At 41.6% G+C, this 15,058-nt stretch overlaps 2 protein-coding genes across 3 annotated transcripts in view; one reads left to right on the top strand and one right to left on the bottom strand.

The window, feature by feature from the left end:
• LOC143512748 (uncharacterized) overlaps positions 1–4,575 on the bottom strand; it is a 27,331-nt gene extending 22,756 nt beyond the window's left edge. Inside the window, exon 1 of the mRNA XM_077003405.1 lies at positions 4,398–4,575. The gene's annotated coding sequence lies outside the window, so the exon portion shown is untranslated. The remainder of the gene's footprint in view (positions 1–4,397) is intronic.
• LOC143512747 (uncharacterized) lies at positions 4,315–15,058 on the top strand. 2 transcript variants are annotated; one of them, XM_077003404.1, is made up of 19 exons: positions 4,315–4,506; positions 5,754–5,779; positions 5,882–5,919; positions 6,567–6,604; positions 7,544–7,637; positions 7,764–7,849; positions 7,966–8,026; positions 8,335–8,415; positions 8,611–8,639; positions 9,659–9,704; positions 10,211–10,283; positions 10,465–10,507; positions 10,603–10,636; positions 11,584–11,689; positions 12,313–12,344; positions 12,484–12,509; positions 12,750–12,833; positions 14,065–14,223; positions 14,493–15,058. In XM_077003404.1, exons 1-19 carry the CDS (start codon positions 4,363–4,365, stop codon positions 14,607–14,609), a joined length of 1,317 nt encoding a protein of 438 aa, XP_076859519.1. In that variant the 5' UTR covers positions 4,315–4,362; the 3' UTR covers positions 14,610–15,058. The 2 variants fall into 2 exon arrangements, with proteins under 2 accessions (XP_076859519.1, XP_076859517.1); XM_077003402.1 differs by having other exon boundaries at positions 4,319–4,506; positions 12,747–12,833.

Raw genomic sequence — 15,058 nt, 5'->3', positions numbered from 1 at the left:
CAGCCAAGTGAGACAAGTACAGGGGCATGATCAAGACAGACACGAAACAAAACCAGGCAGGATAACACAGAACAGAGCATGAATCAACAGAGTAAAACACCAGGAACAGGGCACATGAATCACGAGAGAACGAAACAGCCAAACATCCAAAACAACCGACAAAGGACATGGGAGACTCAGGGGCTAATATACACTGAACTAAACTAGGACCAGGTGCTAACAATGACGACAGGGGCGTGGCAGACAATAGGGAATTATCAAAACAAACGAGCAGGGCAGGATGAACAGGCACGGAACACAGACACAAGGGAACCCAGAGTGACAGCTAGGAGAGGGGGCGTAGCCATACGTGACAGTGAGGTGTTTGTACAGCGCATGATGTGATAAGTAGCTTTACTAATAATAATAGAAAAATAATAAATTAGATTGGAATACGAGTTGAATATTTTGTTGAATCCACCCCTCATGTTCTACCCACTCAGTATGTCATCTTAGGAAAATCAAGGGTCAGGCGTCTTGTTATCTATGGCTCAGTTAACCAGAGAACCAGTATAATGGCCCATATGAACAAACAATCCATATAGTCATATCTTTGTTAAGAAAATATATAGTTTTCATCTTATTAGCTGTCACGTTGAGGACCCCGGCCCCTCCCTTTTGGGCGTGTGTCAACGTAGTCCACGTGCTTTGTCTGCGTCAGTGTATATACGTGGGTAGGGTTTTGTTGTGTGATTAATAAGTCTCACCTGTGAATCGTCTCGTGATCACGTGGGGCTACTGTGGTTTGTCTATTTAATGTGCGCTCGCGCAGTGTCCTGTGCTCGTCAATGTCTAAAGTCTACACGTTGCTGTGTGTGTGTGTATCACTGTTCTTCGTGCGCTATTGCGCAATAACTGTGATTAAGTAAAGTGACGTATCTGTGAAGGATTGTGTGTCTCGTTCTTCGCCGCGACCCCACCGTCACAGGTTGACGAGCCGCAAGAGACACAGAAATGCCAGGATACGCAACCCGGCCAAAGAAGGCACAGCGCCCCAGCAAGCGGCGTCACCGTACCTCTTCCTCCCCTCCACGCAGTCCAGCCACGCCGACTATGGAGCAGCTCCAACAGGACCCGGAGTGCTCCTATATGCTGTGCGCAGCTCGGGAGACCGCCATTCCCTGGCTGGCGGAGGAATACTGCCAGACGGCGGTAAAGGTGTGGCAGGAGCGACACCCCTCGTCTTCCCGGGAGCCCTCGCCCATACGGGTGGGCTTCGCCGAACTCTATGGAGAGGGGAGGACACCAGAGGAGGAGCCTGAGGAGAACCCCTCTCCGCGACACGAGGCTATGCCGACGGTCGAGGAGTTGGAGACCGACCCAGTGTGCGCCCTCCAGCTGTCCACAGCCCAGGGGCTAGTGGAGAGGGACCCCGAGCTGGCGGAGTTCTTCCGCCAGGGCGCGGTGAGGCTTTGGAGGGAGCGACACTCCCCTCCGTCCCGCGCTCCCTCGTCGCCGAAGGTGGACTCCGGGGTTTTCGGAGCTGTCGATACCTCCCCGGAGAACGAGTTCGGGGCAGGGGACTCCACGGAAGAGGAGCAGGACGAAGAGGAAGATGAGGGCGAAGAACCCGCTCCCTCGGTGTGCGACGCCTCCACTGTAGACTACGGTGGAGAAGAGGAGGAAGCCTACCCTCCGTCTTTATGTGACGCATCCACCGTAGACTACGGTGGGGAGGGAGAGGACTACCCTCCTTCAGAGAGCGAGTCCGCTACCGAGGACTACGGTGGAGAGGAGGAGGAAGCCTACCCTCCGTCTTTATGTGACGCATCCACCGTAGACTACGGCGGGGAGGGAGAGGACTACCCTCCTTCAGAGAGCGAGGCCGCTACCGAGGACTACGGTGAAGAGGAGGAGGAGGAGTCGGAGGACGACGACTACCTCCCTCCGCCCGTGGGTTCCGCTCCTACCGAGGAGGAGGAGCAAGAGGACTACCCTCCATTGGGGTGCTCCACGCCTACCGCCGACTACGGTGAGACGGAGGGGGACTCCTATACGGAGGAAGAGGAGGACAGTCCGCCTGCCTCGGTGAGGTCGGTTAGGACCGTGAAAGGGAGTGCGGAGCGTCGTCCACACTCCGATCGCTCCGGCGAGAGCGCGATGGACTACTCCCGGGGTGGCAGCCCGGAGCAGTCCATGGAGTGGAGCCGGGGGACGGAGGACATGGACATCGACGGGGAAACACCAAACGGCCCGCACGGGGCGTCTGCCAGCCGCGCTGTACCAGGCGCGCAAGCCAGCCGCGCTGCATCAGGCGCGCAAGCCAGCCGCGCTGCATCAGGCGCGCAAGCCAGCCGCGCTGCATCAGGCGCGCAAGCCAGCCGCGCTGCATCAGGCGCACAAGCCAGCCGGGCTGCATCAGGCGTACAAGCCAGCCGCGCTGCATCAGGCGCACAAGCCAGCCGCGCTGCATCAGGCGCACAAGCCAGCCGCGCTGCATCAGGCGCACAAGCCCGCCGCGGAGCACCTGGCGCGAACGCCAATCGCGCTGTACCAGGCGCGCTGTACCAGGCGCACAAGCCAGCCGCGCTGTACCAGGCGGAGACCATGCAGCAAAGGCTGGAGCAGGACAAGTACCCGCAGCGCCTGCAGCACCCGATCTCTCTCCCCTAGTCGCTCTCCTCCTGGCGCGCAGCCTGGCGCCTGTCTCATGTGTGAGTGTGCCAGTGTTCGTATGTCTGCCCGTTTGTGTACCAAACCCCCTTTTCCCGTTTATTCCGATGTATGTCAGTGTGCCTGTGTGTGTATTCGTGTCTGTTCCGTTTAATGTGTCTTCCGTCTTTTCCCCCGTCTTCCCAGGGAGGGTGTTCTAGGCGGTCCGTGGCGGACGCTTCCCCAAGGGCGGTCACCTCCCAGACGCAGGACTGAGCGCGTCGGATCCGCCCATCGTCGTGGGTTCGGGGCACTCGGTCCTGTTGGCACCCCGGGACGGGTAGTGCCCTTGGAGGGGGCGTCTGTCACGTTGAGGACCCCGGCCCCTCCCTTTTGGGCGTGTGTCAACGTAGTCCACGTGCTTTGTCTGCGTCAGTGTATATACGTGGGTAGGGTTTTGTTGTGTGATTAATAAGTCTCACCTGTGAATCGTCTCGTGATCACGTGGGGCTACTGTGGTTTGTCTATTTAATGTGCGCTCGCGCAGTGTCCTGTGCTCGTCAATGTCTAAAGTCTACACGTTGCTGTGTGTGTGTGTATCGCTGTTCTTCGTGCGCTATTGCGCAATAACTGTGATTAAGTAAAGTGACGTATCTGTGAAGGATTGTGTGTCTCGTTCTTCGCCGCGACCCCACCGTCACATTAGCAGTACAATAATACTAACACATCCAAGATAAACTTAAAAGCTCTTATTATAAAGGTGATTGTGAAATTGTGAATTCAAACTTTTCAATTACTATAACTTATCTGAATGAATCTGATATATATTCACGTTAAAGGAGAAAGGAATACAGCGTCAGTCTGCAAATCTAAAGTTTTCTCAGCCGTTTATGCTGCATTTGTTTTAATTGTCTCATGTTTTATGGATAAGACTTTCAAAAAGAGCACCGCAAGCCCCACCCTCACTGCACCCCGACTTGGTGTAGTTAGGAAGTAATGGGTTTGTGGTAAGCTGTTGTACTGTAAAAAATAAATAAATAAATAAATAAATAAAAACCCCTGTCCAAACTATTTTAACTTTATACAAAATAAATATTACCCTAACTCTGTACCTAAGGTTTAAAACCCGCTATACTCCAATAATAATGGATGATTTGCCACATATAGGCGTTTTAAAATGGATGAACGTCTATCAATGTGCATCTGCTCCCACCTGCAGGCGACAGAGATTAACTACCGCAATTTATTTATTCCGGCAATTAAAATAATCAATAATTAAATATGTCTAGGTTTTATTACTTTGCTGTCGTTTGTTTTCTTTCGTGTCAGCTTTGCATAGTAATAATATAGGCCTACATTTGTATACATGCGTTGGTGATTTATTTAGGCTATATTTAGAAAATTTCAATAAAATATTGTTCTAAAAAATGAAATTACATAATAACCATACTTTAAATATATTTCCCATCAAATGGGGAATGTAAATGTTAATGTAAATTAAGGATATCCTAAATCTATTTAATTATACAACCTTTATATTATATATTATTAAAATATATATTAAACTTCGACAGGTTATTGCGTTGACTCGAGTTACCAACTGAAAATTTCTGAAAACAAGTCGGTGGTCTTGTGCTCAGCGGCGCTACATAATATATAACAACGTTGAAACAGAAAGCTGCTGACCCCCAGTTACTTTTGTTCGTTTCAAGACCAGTGCGTGTCACGCAAATGGCGCTTCATCTAGTCAGTATGCAAATACTTACCCATGTGAAACAGCGACCGGACAGTTACCATCAAGAGTGTGTGCAGTTACGTCCGAGACACACGCCACATACTTCTAATGAACTGCAGAAGGAAAGCGTAATGACCATGGTAATGTACAATTATTTATATCTGTGTATTCTTTATATTAATATGCAATTATAGAAGACCGGACATGTGAAATCAAGTTAAGGATTAACGATATCGCCGGTTTACATTTGTGGGTTGTTTGTAAAAAATGTTAACCCTCTTATGGTTATGAATTAAGCTTATTTACGTAATACTTGTGTATCATATTTTGAGGCATTTTAGAAAAATTCTGTAACGCTCCCAACAACAAACCCCATTTGTGTCTTTACGTTTTAGTTAGCATTAGATATTCTATTAATGCGATTTGTCCGATAGTGTTTTGAGAGTTATTAATATTACAGTGGCAATATTATCATTTGTTACACAGAAAACGAACATTACCACAAACAAATGTACAATATTTATTTCGCAATATTTACCATGCATACACAATCACATTTTTGTTTTTCTTTTGTGATCAACGTATTGCTCTCACCTGATCTGATAAAGCAGGAAAGTGTGCACACTTCCCTTTCCTTTAGAATGTGATGGCCTTCATCGGGGCTACGTGGAGGTTTTTTTATGTTAGCATGTCCAGTGCTCATGATTCTCATTTCTGCTTTACGTACGTTTGAGATGCGTCTCAGTGACGTTTTGAGGCATACACCATTATGTGTTCCGCAAATAGCAGAACATTTTTTGAGTTAAAAAGGCTGATTTATCTCAGACTTTAAACTGTAGACGTTTGTTTTACTATTTGGTACGCAAAGCAGTAAGACATTTATTGGGTTAACGTGGTTTGCCAAAGGCTGTATGAATGGCCATTGTGCAACAATATGAATTCACAAGCTTCAGCTGCATTGTATGCATGAAGTCTTTTGATTTTGGGGAAAATACTGATGATACATGCAATATGAAGTCCGAGTTCACCTGTATGAAGTAATTAATAATAATGCAAAGGCAGGTGCTTCAGTTCACAGTTCATCTGTTTTACGCTTCCTGCTCCATTCTCTTTTGCATAATCCCTGACTCTTTACACCAGGAAGTAGCACTTTATGAAGAGCACCATTCACAGATTAAATAAAAATGCCTTTTCCTTTGCTTCCTATATAGCTGTTTTGTATCAATACATTTGTGAGGGCAAAGTGCAGCATTTCTCTAGGTCTTGTGATAGGCCTAAGAAACAGGCATGCCTGATCAGAATGACTCACGTATATGCCTAAGTGGCCATTCTTGTATGTGTTCATGTATAAACATTTGTTCATGTATAAACTTCACATCTTTTTCAGAGTTTCCTTGAGAAGCTGAAAAACCTGTAAGTATGAACTCATTGCACCTGCTCAGACATCATTTCAGTGTGGGTTATACTGCCTCAGAGTCAGAATATTCTTATTGTTACACTTTTCCTGTTTTACAGACATGCTGGTCCTCCTGCCCTACCCAAGAGACCCCAAGGTACATTCAAATGAGCACTGCCTAATTTAATCAACAGCTTGTGTTATTCATAGTAAAGACGATCCCAACAGATTAAGAATCTTTACACATTTAAAGAAAATGATGATTACATTTCCAAACAATATTGTTGATTCCGGAATCAGAGGTAAAAGGTTTTCCTGTAATGAAAGTGCCAGTTCCTTCCACCCAAATCCCTCCAAAAACCCCACACTGAATGAGTTACAACGTTTAACTTTTTACTGATGATTAACTTTTTAAAATTAATTATTGACTTACTTGTCAGCTTTTTCTTAAATTTTTTTTTTCTTTCTTTCTTCCTGAAAAGGATTTATGAATAACTAGGTTTTTGGTACTGCAGTTTGAAATTAATATTTGGAAAATTAAAACACATGGGCTGGGTTTTCAAGAATACAAATCCCTTTTTTCGTAAGCAAATGTCCAATGTATATACAACATCTCTCATTATGGCGTCACTGGAGTGAAGGCTGAATTAATATCCTCATATGAAAAGTCCATTATGAACCACCTGATTAAAATATTATTTTAATACAGCAGTGAAGTGTGTGTGTGTGTCTGTGTGTGCACGTGTGTGCGTGGCTGTCTGTGTTACTGTAGTGTTTGTCTTACTTTGTTTGCTTTTGTTTTAGATACCAATACAGGAAATGATTGGTCAGAGGATGAATTTGTAAGTGTTGTGGTTGCCTCAGAAAAGGAATTTTGTGTTCACTGATTGTTTCAGTATGTTGTCAATTAAAAATGTTTGTTTGTTACACTAGTTACAGTACACGCGTAATATGAGATGACAATGTCATTCTTCTTTTTCTCAAGGATGTCATGTAATAGGATTGAAATTTTAAGGATTGCTTCATCCAGCTAATGCTGGAAATCATGAATAGAAATGAGATCCAAGCAGTTTTTATTCATTCATAACCATAACCATAATTCATAACCATGTCATTTTCAAATAATCTTTTTAACAGATCCAGAATTAGGTGAATTGTACAGGACATTTTTACTTATTTTTCCAAGGAAGCACATGTATCATTATACTGACAGACATGTCACTATGAAAAAGAGCACCTGTCAAACGGCAAACAAAAATTGTTCTTTTCTCAAACAATTGTTTAGCTGATTACACCAAAGCTGGACTTAACAGTGGGGTATAATTAGATTTTTGACCCAGCCAGAGTGCACAATAGGTGTGTGTAACAGTGTCACTTCCTGTCTAACATAACCATTCAGTACTGTCACCTCTCAGTTCCTCCCAATACTCATAAGTAACCAACATGATTTACAGCAAGTTCCTAAAGTGTCTGCAATGTTGCACTGGTTTTAGTTTCTGTATCACCCATATTTTATAGCTTCCTTGGTGACTATCAGTCTAAAATACTAAAATGTCTCAAAATGGCAGAGGTCAACAGTGTAAGCAAACTCATGTTCACAAGGAAATAAAAACCACTATTATAATAATAATAATTTAAAACTAATTTTGTTTGTGAATTAAGACATAAAGATACTAAAGATCTGAAACAGTAGTGCAAGTTACAATTATCTGCAGCTGGTAGTATGAGGCAAGCATTATTATAGCCAGTCTGTATGTGTGTATGTGAATATGATTGTATAGGATGAGGAAAATGGTGCCACATATGAAGCTCCACCCTGTGAGCGCCCTACTATCAAAGTCCAACGCCAGCCTGTAGAGGAGAACGTTTACCTTGGTACATCCCCCTTCCAAATTGTCTTTCATTCCTTTCATTCTGATTTCAGAAGATATCCAAAATTCTGAAATATTTTGTTGGTGAATGAGTTTGTTTTGTATTGTCTGGGGCTGTATCCATGTGCAGGCTACCCTGAAAGACCTCCACATCCTGTTATAGCCCAAAGACAGGCAGCACCCCCTCCACGGCCAGCCAAAATCACACCTATAAAGGTAATTGGTAATAAAAACAATACAATTTTAAAAGTAGATTCTATGTTTTTTTTCATATAAACAATCCAAGCCAAAAATGACTGAGTGGTAGAAAGAGACTAATGCTTTCTTCTTAGAGACCACCTGAGCCAACACCTGACCAAGAGGAGTTCTACATAGACCCGAATGACAGGAAACGTAAATTCCTTATCTGTTTTGCCATCTGTTTGCTGAATGGTTCGATATTTTTAGTTTACTGCTTACTAGATTCATTATACATGTGAACAAATGATGTAGTTAATAAGTGAAATGATAAGTGACAAGGTATGACACTATGATTCTCTCATAGTATTCATTAAAACCCCACAGACATGTAACCAAAGTTAAAAGTAGCTTAATAGCATTTTTACTTTAGTATATGTACCCAGCATCTTGTAACATGCCAACTAGCTAAAAATCATATTTCCTGTCTCTTTCTTTCTCTCTCCATCTATATCTCTCTGAAGACACCCCAAAAGATAAAGCTGATAAGAAGACAGCCCCTAGGAGAAGCCCTCCAGTAATACCAGATTTTAGCCATGAAGAAGGTAATTCTTTTTTTTTTTTTTACTCTTTCACTGTCTCCAAAATATTTATTTCATACAAGGCCATGCTTACTGCTCACTGTGTTTTAATGCCCTTCTGGGTAAATTGTTGTCCATACACAGTCACACACATTATATTTTGAACGTTTACAGCACTGAATTTAAAGTTAAATTGCACTCTGCAAAACTTGCTTTCAGATGTTTACTTGGACCCAAATGAAGGACAGGTGAGCAGCAGTTGATACTAATCTTTGATGTTTGCTCATGTCAGTCGTTGTCAAACTGTTTTCATGAAGTGTAAAGTTGACAAGTTTATCTCAAAGATGTAAGGGTGTGTTCACATACCTGAATACCTGAGTCTGCACTCCGAGACTCTCAGAGTCTGTTAACGTCCAAGGAACACGTGCAGTCATCATTGCATTGCATCGAAAGGGTTTCACAGGCAAGGACATTGCTGCTTGTAAGATTCACCTCAATCAACCATTTGAATCATCAAGAACTTCAAAGACAGTGGCTCAACCACAGTAAAGAAGGTTTCTGGGCACTCAAAGAAGGCAAACGAGCATCAGGACCGTCTCCTAAAAAGGATGCAGCTACGAGATCAGGTCACTACCAGTGCAGAGCTTGCTTAGGAATGGCAGAGTGCAGGTGTGTGAGTGTATCTGAATGCACAGTGAGATGAAGGATCTTGGAGGATGGATAGGTGTCATTGGTTTTCCATTTGAGGCAGCTGGCAAAGGTAAAGAATCATTTCACATGAGCACTTTCAAACGGAAATCCATGCCTTCATTACGTCTACGTCTTACTGTAACACACTTTATTTTGGAATCAGCCTCTCTCAAACGTCTTCAGTTAGTACTGAAGGGTGGACAAAGGGTGGACAAACAAAAACCCAGGCACGCCAAGCACTGATTAGGCAAGTATGGGTTGCCATCACTCAAGATTTTGCCCAGAAACTGACATCTATCATGGCGAGGTGAATTGCAGAAATTTTAAAGAAGAAGCCCCCCCCCCCAATAGAATTTACTAGAATCAAAATGGTTTACTAGAATCAAACCCCATACCAACGATTTCAGAAGGACTCCCAGTCTCAAAAATAGATTTCACACCAAAAATACTGAAGTCGAGAAGCAAGCAGACTTGGGCCTGGAAAAAGCTCTAGTGTGAAAACACCGTAAATGGACAAGAATTGGAGAGTGGTGAGAGTGTAATGGTATAGTATCATGGTATTGTTATCTGCTTGTAGACTGAGGGCGAGCCCCCACATGATGTGTATGTGGATCCTACTCCAGGTAACCATTCATCTGTTTGACTTTAATTCAGTTAATTATTGAACTGTACTGATGGCACTTAAGGTTTCATGGCTAAAACTGCAATTTTTAAAAACAGCTGATTAATTAGTTGAAAAAATGTCCTGTGCAGTCAAACATAGATTGAGCATTTGGTCCTATTTTGCTTGTGTTTTCATATGCATCATTATTAACAATCTATTGGACGGGAAGCTCACTTTTCAGATTTCTCTGAAGCTGCAGTTAATTGCTGATAATTAGGACAAAATATTTTTTTGTGAACCATCTGGACTAGAACAATTAAGACAATATGATCTGCTTTAAGTCAGTGCACCAGAATCCCGGTTTCATAATAAGCAGCCACTGACATTCCATTAGTTCAGCTATATATAATCATATTGTATCTATAAAGCAATGTATCTATATAGCAATGCTCATGGGTCATCTGATCTGCTTGTAACTGTCCATCATGAAGTAGAGGTTTTCTTAATTTGTTCTACTGTCCACAGCACGTCCGCCTGTATGTGGGTCTCGCATGCTTCTTCTATCCAAGACTGGAGGAAGAGATCTTCCACTTTCCATGTAAGTGAACAAGTTGGTGGTTTTGCTGATCCTCACAGTGTTGCATGCATTGATTTACATGAGGCTTATTTTACGTTAAGTTTAGGGGTGAGACTTATTGTTGCCAATGCCTAGGATCCACAGGACGGGGTTTAAATATCACAGGATTTTGTGATATTCACATTCTCTTTTTACTTTACAGTAAAACCACCTTTATGAAACCACCTGTACCTAGAGCCAAATCTGTAAGTATGGTTCACACACAAACTCATGGAGGCATACACATGCATTCGCATGTATACAAGCATGTCTACATAAAGGTTTTTGTGACTTTTGTCAGAGCTCTTTTGTCACCACTGACACAGTGAAGGCAGGTCAGTCTGTTTATTTTTTCTCTTGTAGGTTTTTCTTTTTTTATTTACATCCCAATGGAACTGCTTTTAGTTTCACTTATATGAATTAGCATTTTATATATATATATGTATATAGGACTATATTAATATACACTATATTGCCAAATGTATTCACTCACCTTCCTTGACGTATGAGCTTAAGTGACATCCAATTCCTAATCCATAGAGTTCAATATGACATTGGTCCACCCTTTGCAGCTAGAACAGCTTCATCTCTTCTGGGAAGGCTGTCCACAAGGTTTAGGAGTGTGTTTTTAGGGGTTTTGACCATTCTTCCAGAAGCACATTTGTGAGGTCACATACTGATGTTGGATGAGAAGATCTGGCTCTCAGTCTCCGCTCTAATTCATCCCAAAGATGTTCCATCAGGTTGAGGTCAGGACACTGTGCAGGCCAGTCAAGTTCCTCCACACCAAACTCTGCCATCCATGTCTTTATTTAACATACTTTGTGCGCTATTGCACAGTCATGTTGGAAGAGAAAGGGGCCAGCTCCAAACTGTTCCCACAAAGTTGGGAGCATGGAATTGTCCAAAATGCCTTGGATGCTGAAGCATTCAGAGTTCCTTTCACTGGAACTAAGGGGCCAAGCCCAGCTCCTGAAAAACAGTGATTCATCCATTCTTTCACAAATGTTTGTAAAAACAGTCTGCACGCCTAGGTGCTTAATTGTCTACACTTGTGGCCATGGAAGTGATTGGAACACCTGAATCAGATTATTTGGATGGGTGATTGAACACTTTTGGCAATATAGTATATGTATAATTTGCATTTTTGTATTTTTTTTATTTAATCCAGTTGACATTCTATTTTTGTCTTATGTTCTTATGTTTTTTTTTCTAATTGACAGTATTAGTTTCAATTCTTAGTTTGCAGTAGTATTCTTGGTGTCTTCATATTTTACCCTAGCATCACCCTCAGCAATGAAAAGTCACACCTTTCCTTGCAAAGTTCCTCCACCAACACCAATTACCAAACCTCCTCTTCCACTGAGCCTCAAAGAACCCAAACCTAGGTAAAACATAGACACATACACAAACACACACCAAAACACTAGCTCTAACTACACTCAAGTTACTCAATTTTGTACACACCACAGAAAATGAATTTTGTGTCAAACACAAAATTCTTGGTAGATTCTTGGTTTTCAAGTTACCTTTCAGTAGTTAAACTAAAAAAGGTCAAATAATGTCTCATGTGCCAAGTAATGTATGTCAATGTAAATCAAAATTGGAATACGAATGTACATGTGCTGATCATGCACTTCCTGCTGTACCAAACACAGTGATTTTAGGGTCTGTTCAGCATCTCAGGGGTGAGGCATGCTGGTCTGACTCAGAAGCCGATTACACTTGAAAGGCCGAGATATGACCAACATATATGACCATTAGATGTGCATTTGTCAAAGGGATGTAATAACACATTTTTAAGTGAAAATAATTCATGGTGAGCAATGACGTATAACTGGTTAAAAATGGAAATTGCTGTTTCAGTTAAAGTAGGTTTCATGGGTTAAAATACCCACCCTTAAGTCCTTGCTACTAGTAGTGGTCCTTGTCATATTAAAACACATCTGTGACATATACACACAGTGTAGACTAACAGACTGTACTCTTGTTCTATCTCTCTTTCTCTTAGCCCCCCTCCTCCCCCTTCAACAGACAGCACTGGTGAGATTATGTTTACTCTTCTCTCTATCCTCCAACCCCCACTTGGCTGATGTATGGATGTATGGATGTCTAATAATAGATTCATTGTCCTGTCTCAGTCTAAAATCACTTCCTCATTGTCTCTCTCTCACACACATAGTGTTACTGATGCCCCCTGAAGGACAGGTAAAAATCTGAAGTTCAAGGAATGCAGTACCTGCATGTATTTGTCATTAAATATTTGCTTTGGCTCTGCACCTATATTCATTCTCCCTTAAGATTAAAAGGCAGTAAGCTAGTGAAATTGTATTTCGTGATGCAATGCTGAAACAAATATCACAGGTTCCTTAACCTATGTTGTAACTTCTATGCATATGAAAGACACATTTTTCAGCACCTATGTGTGTAATTCTGTGATCCTAGCAGGAGATGGGGCTACAGGAATCAGACTGGTTTGCTGGCATATGTGGACGCAAGGCTGCAGAGGATGCCTTACTCAAAGTTAATAGGGTAACCAGCTTTTTATCACCAGCTGTTCATTTGTTTTAATACCATGAGGTTCCATGGAGTTCCAAGAGGGGTTTCATGCTCTTACACATTGAAACACATCATATATTCACTGACTACTTGTACTACTCTATGAGTAGAGTTATTTACCTATATACTTACAGAACATTTTCTAACCATTTCATATTCCAAATTGTGGTATGTTTCAGATTCATCTTTCATTTTACTTTCATCAGCCTTGATGCAATATTCCACATTGACAAAGCAAAAACATTTAGTTTAATGTATTAATTCATTAAGACATTGAATTTCCAAAGTATTACTTGATTTGATGAAGTACTTAATATCTGGTGCATTCTGCTACTGTCAAAGAAACTTCCCAGGAATACACGAGATTGTCATGACTGCCAAATGGGCTTTAAACAAGTACTAAATGAAGGGTTCATGTAAAATGGAATATTTGATTAAAATCTTTAATACATTTACAAAATCATTCAAACCAACAGTCTTGGTTTGCCAATGTAGAGTACTGTTTGTAGATTTGAGAGAAAATTTGTTGAATGTTAGTCTGACCCCGAAACATACTAAAATGTAGAAACGTTAAAGGTCAGAAAACTTTCTATATGCCCTTTATGAAATTATTCTATGCCTATACTTAAATACCCCTGTCTCTGATAAACATTACACATTCTTCCTAAACAAACTTCCCATAGTAGCAGAAAATTAATCACTGTGGCATTGTGGTCCCTACAAAGATAATCTATAAAGATCTATAAATATCTACAAAGATAATTAGAAGTATCACACATCTTGAAAGTGTCTTGACAGTATTGTGAACTAAGGAACAGGAAGCTACCCAGGTGCTTGTGCAGTCTCTATAGTCATCTCAAAGCAGGACTACTGCAACTCCCTACTTGCAGGTCTAACTCTACGGGTCATCAGTCCTCTGCAACTAGTTCAGAATGCTATCTGTCTGGTTATTTGCACTTCTTGGATAAAAGTTTAACTCCTTTAAAAGGTTTAAGTGAGCCTATTTTACGAAATGCTAGGTAATGACATTGATTCCTTTAGTTTTGTAGTTGTCTGGTTCAAAGGTATCTTGAAGCCTATTTGTGGTATTATCTAGAAAGAATTCTGTGAACAGATGCAAACCACTTTGTAAGTTGCTCTGGATAACAGAGTCTGCTAAATGTCCTAAATGTAAACTATGGTTTAAATATGGCATTTGTTGCAGGACGGTTCCTTCATGGTTCGATGCAGCACTGCACAGAGCATACGGCAGCCATATACATTGGTCGTCCTGTTCAATCAGAGAGTCTACAACATTCCTGTGCGCTACTTGAAGGATTTGCACAGCTACGCCCTGGGCAAAGAGGGCAAGAAAACCGAAGAGGTACAGGCATCCCAGGAGAGTCACACTTGATTCTCTCTGACTTTTATTGACCAGTACTTTTGTTTCCTTCCTAATTTGAGATTAATTGGCTGAGAAATTTCAGCCAATATCTAATTCAACCATAATGAATGGATTAAAAACTGTCTGATGTCTATGTAATTGCAGGATGTTTTAACAGCTAGGCATTTTGGTAGACATTCTAGAATGACATTTTATGGAAGATGAACAACTTGTTTAATCTGCCTTTCATTTGTCTGTCTTTCTCTTAGCTCTTTGCCAGTCTTCAGGAGATTATCTCTCACCACAAGAATAACCCTCTCTTGCTGATTGACAGCAGGAGTCAGGCCAAACACACCACCTATCTCACACATCCTGTACATCCCTAACATATACAGTTTTTGTACATATATATCCCTCACTTGCTCCTACAATTTCTTTCTCACCCCCTTTCACATACCTATCTTACAGATATATTTTGTTATTTTATAGATGTATATTTAATTTTATAGTGTAGCCCATCACTGGTCAGTTTGGTCTCTGCTGGCAGATATAAGTTAGGTTAGATATAAGCTAAACCATTTTTAACACATCAGTGATACTGAAATGGTAGAGGCATGGTAATGGTTCTTGCACTGCAATGACTATATAAGGCACAGCTGTGGCCAAATAATCTACATATATTTAACTTCAATTTGCACAGTAGCCTACTTAAATTTAAGCAACGGCAATTTTCAATATAATAAATAAAATATTGTGGCTGTTTGTTTTTAGCTGCATTAACGTTATAGTATATAATACATTTTGTGCTGTTTCAGTAAACTAAATAAAACGTCCA

Source organism: Brachyhypopomus gauderio, chromosome 4, assembly GCF_052324685.1.
Source record: "Brachyhypopomus gauderio isolate BG-103 chromosome 4, BGAUD_0.2, whole genome shotgun sequence".
Lineage (NCBI taxonomy): Eukaryota > Metazoa > Chordata > Actinopteri > Gymnotiformes > Hypopomidae > Brachyhypopomus > Brachyhypopomus gauderio.
The sequence above is the reverse complement of the archived record's forward strand: the minus strand, read 5'-3'. Positions and strand labels throughout refer to the sequence as shown.

Coding starts and splice junctions, on each gene's coding strand:
- LOC143512747 (XM_077003402.1), top strand. CDS start 4,363: ATGGCGCTTCATCTAGTCAGTATGCAAATACTTACCCATGTGAAACAG. Junction 5,780..5,881: donor CTTGAGAAGCTGAAAAACCT/GTAAGTATGAAC, acceptor CCTGTTTTACAG/ACATGCTGGTCCTCCTGCCC. Junction 10,284..10,464: donor AGAGATCTTCCACTTTCCAT/GTAAGTGAACAA, acceptor TTTACTTTACAG/TAAAACCACCTTTATGAAAC.